General features: G+C 48.8%; 1 protein-coding gene across 1 annotated transcript in view; it reads right to left on the minus strand.

Annotated features, from left to right (window-relative positions):
* The window catches only part of ano5a (anoctamin 5a), a 65,501-nt gene that overhangs the window by 22,701 nt on the left and 29,809 nt on the right, over nt 1–12,991 (minus strand). Inside the window, exons 5-11 of the mRNA XM_067380579.1 lie at nt 12,658–12,942; nt 12,435–12,545; nt 12,186–12,301; nt 4,716–4,850; nt 4,406–4,511; nt 4,233–4,293; nt 1,846–1,997 (exon numbers count right to left, since the gene is read on the minus strand). Coding sequence (XP_067236680.1) covers nt 1,846–1,997; nt 4,233–4,293; nt 4,406–4,511; nt 4,716–4,850; nt 12,186–12,301; nt 12,435–12,545; nt 12,658–12,942 — 966 coding nt within the window. The remainder of the gene's footprint in view (nt 1–1,845; nt 1,998–4,232; nt 4,294–4,405; nt 4,512–4,715; nt 4,851–12,185; nt 12,302–12,434; nt 12,546–12,657; nt 12,943–12,991) is intronic.

Below are 12,991 nucleotides of genomic sequence, written 5' to 3' on the forward strand. Positions count from 1 at the left end.
ATGCTCGATCGGTGTCGTGCTTTCCTTCTTGCAGCAAGGGTTGGAGCGTAGGCTGTCCCCCTCCACCCTCAAAGTCCATTCTGCTGCTATCTCCGCTTACCACGACCACATAGATGGCAAATCTGTTGGTCAGCACGACCTGGTCGTCAGGTTCCTTAGGGGGGCGAGACGGTTAAATCCTCCTCGTCCCCCCTCCATACCCTCTTGGGACCTTACTCTGGTGCTCAGAGCACTCCAGATTGCTCCCTTTGAGCCTTTGCTGTCAGCAGACTTAAAGATTCTCTCTATGAAAACTTTGCTGCTGGTGGCATTGGCCTCCATCAAGAGGGTAGGGGACCTGCAGTCATTTTTGGTCGACGAATCGTGCCTAGAGTTCGGGCCGGGTGACAGCCACGTGGTACTGAGACCCCGGCCTGGCTATGTGCCCAAGGTTCCTACCACTCCCTTCAGGGATCAGGTGGTGAGCCTGCAAGCGCTGCCCTCGGAGGAGGCAGACCCAGCCCTGGCTTTGCTCTGTCCAGTTCGCGCCTTGCGACTGTACATAGACAGAATTCGAAGCTTCAGGACCTCAGACCAGCTCTTCGTCTGTTACGGAGGCCAGCAGAAGGGAAAGGCTGTCTCCAAGCAGAGGATGGCCCACTGGATAGTGGATGCCATCGCCCTGGCTTACCAAGCTCAGGGCGTGCCCTGCCCGCTCAGGTTGCATGCCCACTCCACGAGAGGTGTGGCATCCTCCTGGGCGCTGGCTCGTGGCGCCTCGCTAACAGACATTTGTAGAGCTGCGGGCTGGGCGACACCTAACACGTTCGCTAGATACTATAGCCTTCGTGTCGAGCCGGTCTCCTCCCGTGTTCTCGCCTCAGGTCAGAGGCACGGAGAGGCCCCGGCTTAGTGTCGGCTTGCTGCGCTACATGCGCATTCTATTCTCCAGAGAGTCCCTACGGGCAGACCCTGTTGAGTCCTCCGGTTACCCTTCGGCAGCCGACGTGGCGGAGCGTCTGGCGCCAGGCCTATACTCCGTTGTATCCTTGAGAACCGGATTTAGGCTGGGTTCCATATGTGTGACCCTACGGGGATCCCATATGGCTTTTTCCACGGCTGCTCCTAAACGAAGCCCGTGTCTTTCCCTCTGGGAGAACCCATCTCTCACCGAGTGGAGTCACCCCAGTTCTTCCATATGTTGTACAACCTACAAGGTTGGTCCATATGTACTTATCCATATAACTCTTTCGGGGAAGGATATGGCTTCCGCAGCGTTCCTTATCGCATGTAAGGCTACGCTTTCCCAGCGTTATCCAATTGTCGCACTGAGTGGGTTTTGGGAACAACAGTGATCGACCCTCTCTGCGTGAGCCTGGTCCCACCGTCCTTAGGCAAGGGGGTTCAGGTGGCTCACGACAGAGCGCTGGAAGAGGGCAGCCCCTGTGGCGCTTTGGTAGGGATTCCTATTCGTCGGTCTGTCCGACGTACGTCGAACGTGACCGACTGAATGGGAACGTCTCGGTTACATAGGTAACCCTCGTTCCCTGAAGGAGGGAACGGAGACGTACGTCCCGTCGCCACAGGCGTTGTCCTGCTGATGCTGCCGCCTGCTGGGTTCGGCTCCTCAGCGAAAACCTGAAGATGCAACGCACCTGCTGCTCACTATATACCCGCGCTGCGAGGCGAGCAGCTGATGCATATGATTGCATGCCAATGTGCATTGGCTCGTTTAGTTACACTCGAAGTAGATTGGCCTCTCTAGCGAGATTCCTATTCGTCGGTCTGTCCGACGTACGTCTCCGTTCCCTCCTTCAGGGAACGAGGGTTACCTATGTAACCGAGACGTTAGATATATGAGCTTACTTGTGTAATGGGGTTGACCCGTCTACTGGTGCACTTGATCTCGTACTCAGGTCTGAGCTGCAGCTGTTGTTGCTCTTCCTCAAAGTCAACCAGATCCCACTCGTATTCCAGTCGGGCCTGACGCCGCTTCCAGAACTCCAGGAACAGAGTCACTGACACCACAGGAAAATCACAGCTTAAAACTCACGTACTGTAAGACATTGTTCATCTACATTCATGAAGAACTGAACATTACGCACTGAAACTGTACTAAATATGTAAACATGATGGTTTTTATGCAAACCGATGTCAAGACATGTAAGACTGTATGTAACGAAAACAAGTGAATAACTGACCACTTCATTTATATTTTAATAAATGTTTCCTAGTATAAGTACAAGAATAATCTATTACCATTAGAGTAAAAGGGAATGTTAAACATTTATAAACAGGGCTGTCACTAACGATTATTTTGATAATTGAGTAATCGGTTGATTATTTTGACAATCGATTAATCAGATGGTAATAAAAATAGACCTAGGTGAATAACAGCCTTTAAAATTACTTAAAATACATATATAATAACAATAATAATTTGTTCAAATAAAGTATTAAAAGCAAGTAATCATATGCTGTTATTGAACAACACTGTTAAAATACATAAAGTGATACACATAATATATACATAATCAACTTATGTAGATTACGTATTATAACACATGCCTACAGAGGGCGCCAATGGCCTGGTGATTGTGTTGTTACACTTTACAGCATGATCAAATACAGCTATGGAAAAAATTAAGAGACCACTCCAAGTTCAGAAATCAATGTTAAGTGGTCTCTTAATTTTTTCCATAGCTGTATGTAGTAGAAAACCCATGAAAGATTTATATTATTTAAAAAATCCATGACATATCTGGACCGATTTGGACAATGGGCAGTGCCATTTTGTTTAGGTGCACAGTGCGTTGTCAATGACGTCAACTGGTTGCACTCACTGAGCTACTGACACTGTCCTATTGCTATATTTACCGCAACACAACTCGGAATATAATATACGATGCAACATTGTGCAGCTTTTGGTTGTAATTTTCAGTCGATGAGCCACAAGCAATGTAAGTCTTTAGTGCTTTACCAGCGATAAGAGGAGAAAAGAATGGGAGGTTGTGAAGAATGTGGACGAATAAATCTTCCTGAAGATTTCTTTGAAGTCTTTGTTCTCTTCACTTTAGCCATGATGCCTTTGAGGCTTTTAGTAGACCACAGCTGAAAGAGCTTACAGCTGCCGATGGATATAAGTGTATGCTGCCTTTAACCAAATGCCGCACCCTATCGTGGAGACTGACGAAGGTAAGCCTATAACACATCTCGATTGAAACAGACTGCCTCAAAGTGCATGTGCATAAACAGTAGCATCTTCTCAGCATGTTTAACTGTGTGTAATGCATTCAGATGATCAGACAATTTTAACACACCAATCATACAACAGTACTGAGTGGGTTTTGGGAAACAGCAGTGATCGACACTCTCTGTGTTAGCCCTGTCCCACCGTCCTTAGACAAGGGGGTTCAGGTGGCTTGAAACAAAGCGCTGGAAGGGGGCTCCTGTGGTGCTTTGGTAGGGATTCCTATTCGTCGGTCTGTCCGACGTATGTCGAACATGACTGACTGAATGGGAACGTCTCGGTTACAAAGGTAACCCTTGTTCCTTCAAGGAGGGAACGGAGACGTACGTCCCGTCGCCACAGTCGCTGGACCCCGCTGATGCTGCCACCTAACTTGTTCGGCTCCTCAGCGAAAACCTGAAGATGCAACGCACCTGCTGCTCATTATATACCCGTGCTCGAAGTAGATTGGCCTCTTTAGCGACATTCCTATTCGTCGGCCTGTCCGACGTACATTTCCGTTCCCTCCTTCAGGGAACGAGGGTTACCTTCGTAACCGAGACGTTTACTTGAATCACAGACTTTTTGATTTCACAATAGCAAAATGCTATTATTTTTAAATGGTTTAAAAATATTGTGCAGCCTTATAAAACAGCCTAATAATGCGGTTCATGGATTCTCGTCCTTGGAATGCCCCACTTTCGGCATTTTGCCAGGGTTTTTTTTTTTTTTAAATCGAGAACTCAAATTTAATCAAGCCTTTGTCAGGGTATGTGCCATTTTATGATGATCATAATAGTTAAAACTACATCTAAACATTAACGCATTCTCTTAAATTATGGCCATTCCTATTTTCATTGGCTGATCAAATGACTCCGAAACTGCACAAAAGTATTATAAGAAGATGCAGACAGTAGTTTGATGTAACAAATACAGACACAGATAGCAAATACAATTCTAGAACCAGCACACAAAAGTTACAAAGAGCTAAAAAAAAAAAAGAAAAAAAAAGCTCTTTACTCACCCCATATTCCCATGAATATCGCAAAGAACACTGTTGCTGTGTTGTCAAACAGGTACGATTGCTAAAAGGCATTTAGACGGAGAGAAGGTATGACTTTTTCATCAATAAATATGCAAAAAGAACATGTTTCTTAAAAAAAAAAAAAGTTATACCATATAAACTTTTTTACTCACCCATGAAGAGCTACAGGTTGTGCTGAGCTTCCAGTAGCCACATTTCTTATCACAGAGAGGACACATGACAATCTGCCCACCAATGGTTTCATTACAGATCTCTTTACTACAGAAAACAACAAAAACTGTCTCAAAATTTGTTTCTGTGAACACAGACTCATATTCACTATACTCGTGTCTATGTGTCAAAGTGATTCCTAATGCACTGCACTCTCAGCACTGCCACAAGGGATGCTGAAGCAGGCATTACCATGAACTGTCTTCTTCCATGGTCAGTTTTCTCTTTTGAGTTTTCTAGCCTGATCCTCACCTCCAGACGTTGTTGTCAAAGGTGGCCACACCATAGATGAAGCAGAGTAGTCCCACAACAGCAGCATAAGACAGCATCTCTGTGTAGAAACCCAGCCAAGCAAAGTAGATGCCGATCTTCTCTCCATAGTACTTCCTTTGATACAAGAAGCAAATTATTCAATGAAAATGTCCATCCACTTTCTCAAGGTGTCAGCAAAAGCAACATGTAAAACATTCTCTATAATAAAATGAACTTTGATTTGAAAAGGAACATTGAGTTTATTTCTTTAACAAAAACTATGATGCAAAATATGCATCAGTCTGTTTGAGCAATGACACGTGATGATAAAAATACTGCAGTGCGTTTAATATGCTATTAACCCTTGTGCGCCTTGTTGACATTTTTGTCTTTTTCAGATTTCTTTTGTTCCCTTTCGATACTTCACTCGTACTGCGTATGGGAAAGGTCTCCCTTTTTCCCCGCTGCTGAAGCCTTTTTCAATAACGCAGTGTAACTGCACCGTCATTGGTTCACTCATAGATAAGTTGTTGAACCAATGGCGGCGCGGCATAGCTGCGCGGCCTATGGCGACAAAGTGCGCGAATGTTCCCGCCGAAATGGGCGGGGTTAAGGGCTATATAAGCGGGCGTTTCGCCATAGGACTTCAGTGTTTTCTCCTTCAGCGACGACCTCTACTTCTCTTCGCTGATCTCCGCCTGAAGCCGAAGAAGCTCGCCGCCTTCCTGCTCTCGCCGCCATCTGAAGAGGCTCCCGCAGCGGACTCGCCTGGACTCGCCGGTTGAGGACAGCGCCGGCGCCCTCGCAGACTGCAGCTTCCAGCGCCGTCGCCGAGTCGCCGCCTCCCGCTCCCGGCCGCTTCCTGTGCGTCCCCTGCCGCCATCCGGCGCGCCGCCTGAGAGCTTCACCCGTGGCTTAACGCCGTTCTAAAAGAGCGATTTCAGCGGTTTTAACCGCTTCCAGAGCCACCCAATTGCCGTTTTCACGGCAGCGGCGTCTTACGATGCCCCGCCACTCATGTGGTACGCGCAGGGCCCCCCTGCACGACGACGATGGACACAGCGAGTGTGTCGCCTGCCTGGGCAAGCCCCATGCGGACGGCGCGCTCGCTGGAGACTCATGCCCGCACTGCGAGTGCATGAGTCTCGCTTCCCTGCGCTCGCGGGTCGCCTTCTTCACGGAGGGCGATCTCGCCGCTCGCGCCCTCCCGTCTCCTTCCTCCCGCGAGCCGGCTAGGAAGAGACAGCGCGGTAGCCGTCTCGCAGCCGCCTGGATGAATGGTTCCTGCCAGGCCGCCGCCAAGCACCTCGCCAGCTTTCAGCGCCCTTCTTTCCTGAGGTCCACGAAGAGCTGACGAAGTCGTGGCGCGCTCCTTACTCCGCCCGCCTCCACACTACGCACCGCTCCGCCCTCACCGCCGTCGACGGCGCCGAGCAGAAGGGATACGAGCATCTGCCACCCCTAGACGAAGCGGTGGCTGCTCACCTCTGTCCTCCCGCGGCTGTGGGTTGGGAAACGAAGAAGGCCCTTCCTTCCAAGCCCTGTCGCACCACTTCTACACTGGCTGGACGGGCTTACACCTCGGCGGGCCAGGCTGCCTCCGCGCTCCATACCATGGCCATATTTCAGGTCTTCCAGGCCAAACTCCTCCGCTCATTGGACGAGTCTGGAATCGACGCGCCGGCTTTCAAGGATCTACGCAGCGCCACTGATCTTGCCCTGCGAGCCACGAAAGCTACGGCCCAGGCCATTGGTCGTTCCATGGCCAGCCTGGTCGTGTTGGAGCGCCACCTGTGGCTCAACCTTACGGAGATCAAGGATCTAGACAAGACGGCCTTCTTAGACGCCCCGGTCTCTCCTTCTGGTCTCTTCGGGCCTGCAGTGGAAGGCTTCACTGAGCGCTTTACTGCCGCGCAGAAATCGTCTCAGGCTATGAGGCATTTCTTGCCAAAGCGCTCCAGCTCCGCTTCTGCGTCTAGCCGCCCCAGGACTGCGCCGGCTCAGCAGAACAAGCCAGCCCCACCTACAACACAGGCAGCGCCACCCCAGCAGCATCGCCAGCGCTCGCGCCCTGCGAAGCACCCTCCCTTCCTGAGACGCCAGGGACCCCGGCCCAAGATTGTGCTGGGCCCGCTGCCTCCGAAGTCGTCCTGATTCGTCAGGAAGGAAGAGGATGGGGGATCGTCCCGTTACGACCGGACCGCCCCAAAAGCTCCCACGAGTAATTTCCCCTCCGCCTCGTTTATTTCCGGGCGTGGGAAACATGCTCCAAGTGACAGCTGGGCCCACACCTGTTGCGCCCACTCCAAACGCCGTTTTCACGGCGAACTATATTTTACCTCATCACAAAAAGAGCAAATTTCCTCTTCCACCCCTCTCAGTGTATGACCCCCTCAACGGCGGTCTGTCACCAAACATCATTCAACCCCTTGCCACTCGGGCCGAGGCCTGGCAGGCCATCCCCGATGTGTCAGAATGGGTTATGGGGATCGTAAACCAGGGCTACTCGCTCCAGTTTGCACGACGGCCCCCTCGCTTCGCCGGGGTGCTTCAAACATCGGTCAATCCGGACGACGCTCATGTCCTCCGGGCCGAAGTTATGTCATTGCTGGAAAAGGGAGCTGTGGAAACAGTTCCCCAATCAGAGAGCGAGACAGGCTTTTACAGCCGCTACTTTCTGGTCCCCAAAAAGGATGGCGGTCTCAGACCCATCCTAGACCTCAGACTTTTGAATCACTCCCTCATGAGACGGAAGTTCAAAATGCTGACGCTGAAGCAGATCCTCGCGCACATCTGCCCCGAGGACTGGTTCTGCTCGCTTGACCTGAAGGATGCGTATTTTCACATCCAGATAGCCCCCCGTCACAGACGATTCTTGAGATACGCATACGAGGGGGTGGCGTACCAATATACGGTCCTGCCCTTCGGGCTGTCTCTGGCTCCTCGCACTTTCACCAAGTGAATGGACGCGGCTCTTTCCCCTCTGAGGCAGATGGGAATCCGGGTTCTGAATTATCTCGACGACTGGCTCATCTTAGCCCGTTCGCGAGACGAGCTGGAACACCACAGATCCGTGCTCCTCAGCCATCTACAATGTCTGGGTCTCAGGGTCAACTTAGCCAAGAGCTCGCTATGCCCCACTCAACGAATCTCGTTTCTGGGAGCAGTTTTCGACTCGGTCCGTATGACGGCAGTAGTCTCGCCAGAGCGCGCCCTGGCAATTCAGCAGCTCACGGCATCTGTCACGAACAAAGCCTATCTCCCTCTGAAGTTTTTCCAGAGGCTGCTAGGGCTGATGGCTTCCGCCTCCCTGGTGCTGCAGCTCGGCCTTCTTCGGATGCGGCCTCTTCAGTACTGGTTGAAGTTCCGGGTTCCTCCCAGCGCCTGGCGGCACGGCCGCTTATGTCTCAAGGTCAATCAGGCCTGTCTTCTAGCCCTGAAACCTTGGATGGATCCAGTATGGTTCGAGCGCGGAGTCCCCTTACAGGCGGTCTCACGAAGGACAGTGCTCTCAACAGACGCCTCCAACTTGGGCTGGGGCGCTGTGTGCGAGGGCAGACCGGCCTTCGGCTCGTGGAGCCACGACGAAAGCCGTCTACACATCAACTGTCTAGAGATGCTAGCAGTGATGAAGGCCCTTCAGTTCTTTCAGGCTTACTTGACGGGACGTCATGTCCTAGTTCGGTCAGACAGTATGACTGTGGTGTCATACTTGAACCACCAAGGCGGTCTCTCGTCCAGCCGCTTATGCGCTCTGGCGAAACGTCTTCTGGAATGGGCTCTTCCGAGGCTTCAGTCGCTCAGAGCGACTCATGTTCCTGGCAGGAACAATCTGGGTGCGGACATGTTGTCACGAGTGGATGCTCCACCCCCAAGTGGTCCTCAAGATCTGGGAGTTCTTCGGGAAGGCAGAGATAGACCTCTTCGCCTCAGAAGACAACTCTCATTGCCCAATATTTTTCTTGAAGGAAGTAGATGCTCTGGCCCACACATGGCCCAGCACGCTCCTTTACGCTTTCCCTCCGATCGCACTGATCCCTCAGGTCATCAGGCGCATCAGAGAAGACCAGCACAGAGTCCTTCTGGTGGCCCCGCTCTGGAGGAACCAGGTTTGGTCCTCAGAGCTATTCAGACTCTCCCTGGGAGCCCCGTGGCCGATTCCCCTGAGACGGGACCTCCTCTCTCAGGCAAACAGAACAATCTGGCACCCACAGCCGGAGCTCTGGGCTCTGCACCTCTGGTCCCTCGATGGGAGCCGACTAGCCTCCCCGGGGACGTCCTAAATACCATTTCTCAGGCTAGAGCCCCGTCCACGAGACGCCTCTACGACCAGAAGTGGTCAGTCTTTGTTGATTGGTGTTCGGCACGCAACATAGACCCTGTGGAGAGTGACGTATCTTCCATACTGTCTTTCCTCCAAGAGCGCTTGGGAATGGGGCGCACCCCTTCCACGCTTAAGGTTTACGTAGCAGCCATTGCGGCGTTCCACGCTCCTATTGCTGGCCAATCAGTGGGACGAAACGGGCTTGTGATCCGTTTTTTGAGGGGTGCTAGGCGATTGAATCCTCCCCGCCCTCTCACTGTTCCCCCCTGGGACCTCTCGTTGGTCCTCAGGGCCTTAAAGGGAGCCCCATTTGAACCAATGGGTTCAGCCGACCTCAGGCCCCTAACGCTAAAAACCGCTCTGCTACTAGCACTAGCATCGGTTAAGCGTGTCGGCGATTTGCAGGCTCTCTCTGTGAACCCTGCATGCCTCGAATTCGGGCCTGGTGACTCTAAGGTCGTTCTGAAACCTAGGCATGGCTACGTTCCTAAGGTGCTCTCAACTCCGTTTAGAGCTCAGGTCATTTCGCTCTCTGCTCTTCCTCCCTCGGCGGACGTACTGGAGCTGGAGCTACTCTGCCCAGTCAGGGCATTGAGGACCTACATAGAGCGATCGCGGTCCTTTAGGCAGTCGGATCAGCTCTTTGTTTGTTTTGGCGGCCGCACCAAAGGGTCTCCGGTCTCGAAACAGCGCATCTCCCGTTGGATAGTGGATGCTATTAACCTGTGCTACTCCTCACTGGGTACTAACTGCCCCATAGGAGTCAGTGCCCACTCCACTAGAGGAATGGCTTCCTCGTGGGCTTGGTCCAACGGAGTTTCCATCCAAGACATCTGTGAGGCGGCCGGTTGGTCTTCGCCGTCCACCTTTGTCAGGTTCTATCATCTCGATGTCCCGACCTTACAAGCTCGGGTTCTCTCGGTGTGATTAGCGGCCTCCGACGAGTTCCGCTTCCCAGGAAGTATCTTCCTTAAGTGTAACCATGGGTTCGGTTAGGCTTTGCCTTCTTGGCCCCCTCTTGGTTGGCCAAATGCAAGCTATATCGTTCCCAGCCGTGGCACGGCGTGGTTGAATTCGTTCCCCATACGCAGTACGAGTGAAGTATCGAAAGGGAACGTACTCGGTTACTAATGTAACCTCGGTTCCCTGAGATACGGAACGAGTACTGCGTCACTTGCCGTGCCACGAGGCTGCGGCTCAGGGTCGTCGCTTCAGTCGATTGACACTGAAGTCCTATGGCGAAACGCCCGCTTATATAGCCCTTAACCCCACCCATTTCGGCGGGAACATTCGCGCGCTTTGTCGCCATAGGCCGCGCAGCTATGCCGTGCCGCCATTGGTTCAACAACTTGTCTATCTCTTGTCTTCCGTATCTCAGGGAACCGAGGTTACGTTAGTAACCGAGTACGTTTTTTAGTTTTGTATCATTTTTCCTGTGTTAAAGCCAGCTGCATACATTTTTGCCACAGGTGTGTATTTTTATTAGAATTTTTCTATTTCACCCCCATTTCCTTTAAAAAATATATACCAAATAGTTCCACTCAGGACCTTTTTTGTCAAAAATGTCCCCATTGAAATCCCAGGGCCACTTAACTATAAAATGATGCAATCTTTGATAATAGACTTTCATTCTGTTGGCAAGGCTTAATCATTTAAATTTTTCCTATTTTTATTAGATGGTGCCATTCTCTCAGGTTTGGCCTATAAAGCAAATTCTCACTTTATTCCTGCTTTCTGCTTATGCATATTATAGAGCCAATTGAATAATAAAAAAAAAATGCAGCTATAATTGTGTGTGTGTTGGTATGGATGTCAGCGTGTGGTTTGTATGTGTGTAATAAAAAAAAAAAAATTTGTGCCAACCACCGTGCACCAGAGTGGAGTTTTGCTGGCATCTAATGAGGAAAATTTGGTACTGCGCTCAAACAATCTTACAATCTTACTGCAAGCTCATTTTTTGAGATATTAATCTCAAATTTGGAACATAACTTGTTTAGATTTATGGCTTTGATTTTCTAGCAGTTTCACAGTTTTAAACAGTTTTTTTTAACATGGACCTTTTTTTTCCTCTGTGGACCTATGTGTAAGTTTTTTTAATTGACACATAAAAGGGTTAAGTTCACTCCATGTCATTAGACAAGATATGTGATTCTTCATTGGCTTGCAAGTATGAGAGTGTTAAGGAAGATGTTTTAATAATTTAAACATAATTCATCATTTTTAGTACATACATATATGGCTATTTATCACTTCGTAATGTTATACTGATATTTATAAAAATGTTTAAATATAATTTATGAAAATGTTTAAATATAATTCTTCCTTGTTTTCATTTAGTGGAAAACGTAAAAATGTGTCCTGATTTTAACAAGATTTTCACTGTTTTAATTGTTGCATTGTGTGAATTTCTGCACCCTACTGCTACTGAATTGCAGAAAGAATGGTCAAACAAGTAGGTAGTCCCGCCCCCAAACTCACATTTTTGTTCGAATTAGCCTTTATTTTATAGTTGTCTTACATACAGTTGTCTGTAAACTGGGGTAGGATAAAGTATTTCAATAAACATAGAAAATTTAATTTTAACCTTTTAAAAAAATTAATCTGATTGCCTACAATGGTTGTTTAAAATGAAGTTTCTTCTTGATTGAAAAACAAAAATAAATAATAATAGAAACAACGGCCTTTAAGAGTTCGTTCAGACTTGTCATGTTTGTGACGGATGGATTCCCGCCGCTGTTTTGACTTCTTTACGCATTTCATAAGATCTTCACGAGTTCCCAGCTGGCCAAAATACCACCATATGCAGACTACGCACACACAACAAGAGCATTTACCTCAGCACACAGCATTGTTTTGAATGTTTAGTAAGTTCCGTCTCAAAAAAAGCAATACGTCAAAAAATCCGACCAATCGGGTTGTGAATGTATCCCTACGTTCTGTATCTTTTGGTTTGGTGATAAAATTGCCAATATGAATGCTAATCGGACCAGGAATAAATGTTTTTTTTTTCTTTTTTGGTCCAGACCAAATGAACCAAACGAACAAAACTACTAGTGTGAAAAAAGACTGAAATTTCTTTGCTGTTTTTCTGAGCCCATTTTGTAAACAAGAAGAGAAATATAAACCCAGGCGGTGAATGGTCTCACCGTATGAGGTTGAGCGGCTGCTCCTTGTAAAAGCGGCTGAAACGGGCCCAGTGTTTATACAGGGAGTAGCGTTCGCTCTCACAGTTAGCATCACGGGACCGGGTCCAGTACCTACACTACAAAAACACACAATAATGTTATTGTTTTTCCATGAAGCAAATCATTGACACTATTCCAAGTATCCAGAGAAACATCTACTCAATAGGTTTGATGACATTGAGTCCAAATCTTCCCATGTAAAAGACCTACGTCATGCAGAGGGAAGGCAGCTGTGTAGGTTCCATTGTTCAGCAGCCTCTTGATGCCCTTCTTATCCTTGTCTTCTTTACTGTACGGAATTCGGGAAAGGAGGTAATATACCTACATGGAGAAAAAAAGAAGCCAATCCTTCGGTTACAGGGCAGTTTATATGTAATGGTAAAACTAAATATATATATATATAAAATTTGCCATTTCTAATGACTAATCTTACAACTCTGTTCCGTGTGGACGGAGGAAAGAAGGTTTCTTTATCCTCGATGAGGAAGAAGTCAGTCTTGCTCTTGTCAAACGTGTAGGTGAAGTAATCCGGTTCAGGATGCATCACATGATCGGGCAGACGATAGGGTGTAAAGAGCCAGCTCATGGGCACTTCTCTTTTAGCTGGAATATCATTGGCTTTAAAAGGCACTTTGATTTTCAGAACATCTGCATATGTTGACAGCACTTCCCATGGCACGTGGATCTTCAGGAAGTATGTCTTTCCATCTTCCGACTCCTGGAAAGACACACACGTGACATATACAGTTAGGGAAAATGTGAACTGC

The sequence above is a fragment of the Chanodichthys erythropterus genome, chromosome 24, assembly GCF_024489055.1.
Source record: "Chanodichthys erythropterus isolate Z2021 chromosome 24, ASM2448905v1, whole genome shotgun sequence".
Classification (NCBI taxonomy): Eukaryota; Metazoa; Chordata; class Actinopteri; order Cypriniformes; family Xenocyprididae; genus Chanodichthys; species Chanodichthys erythropterus.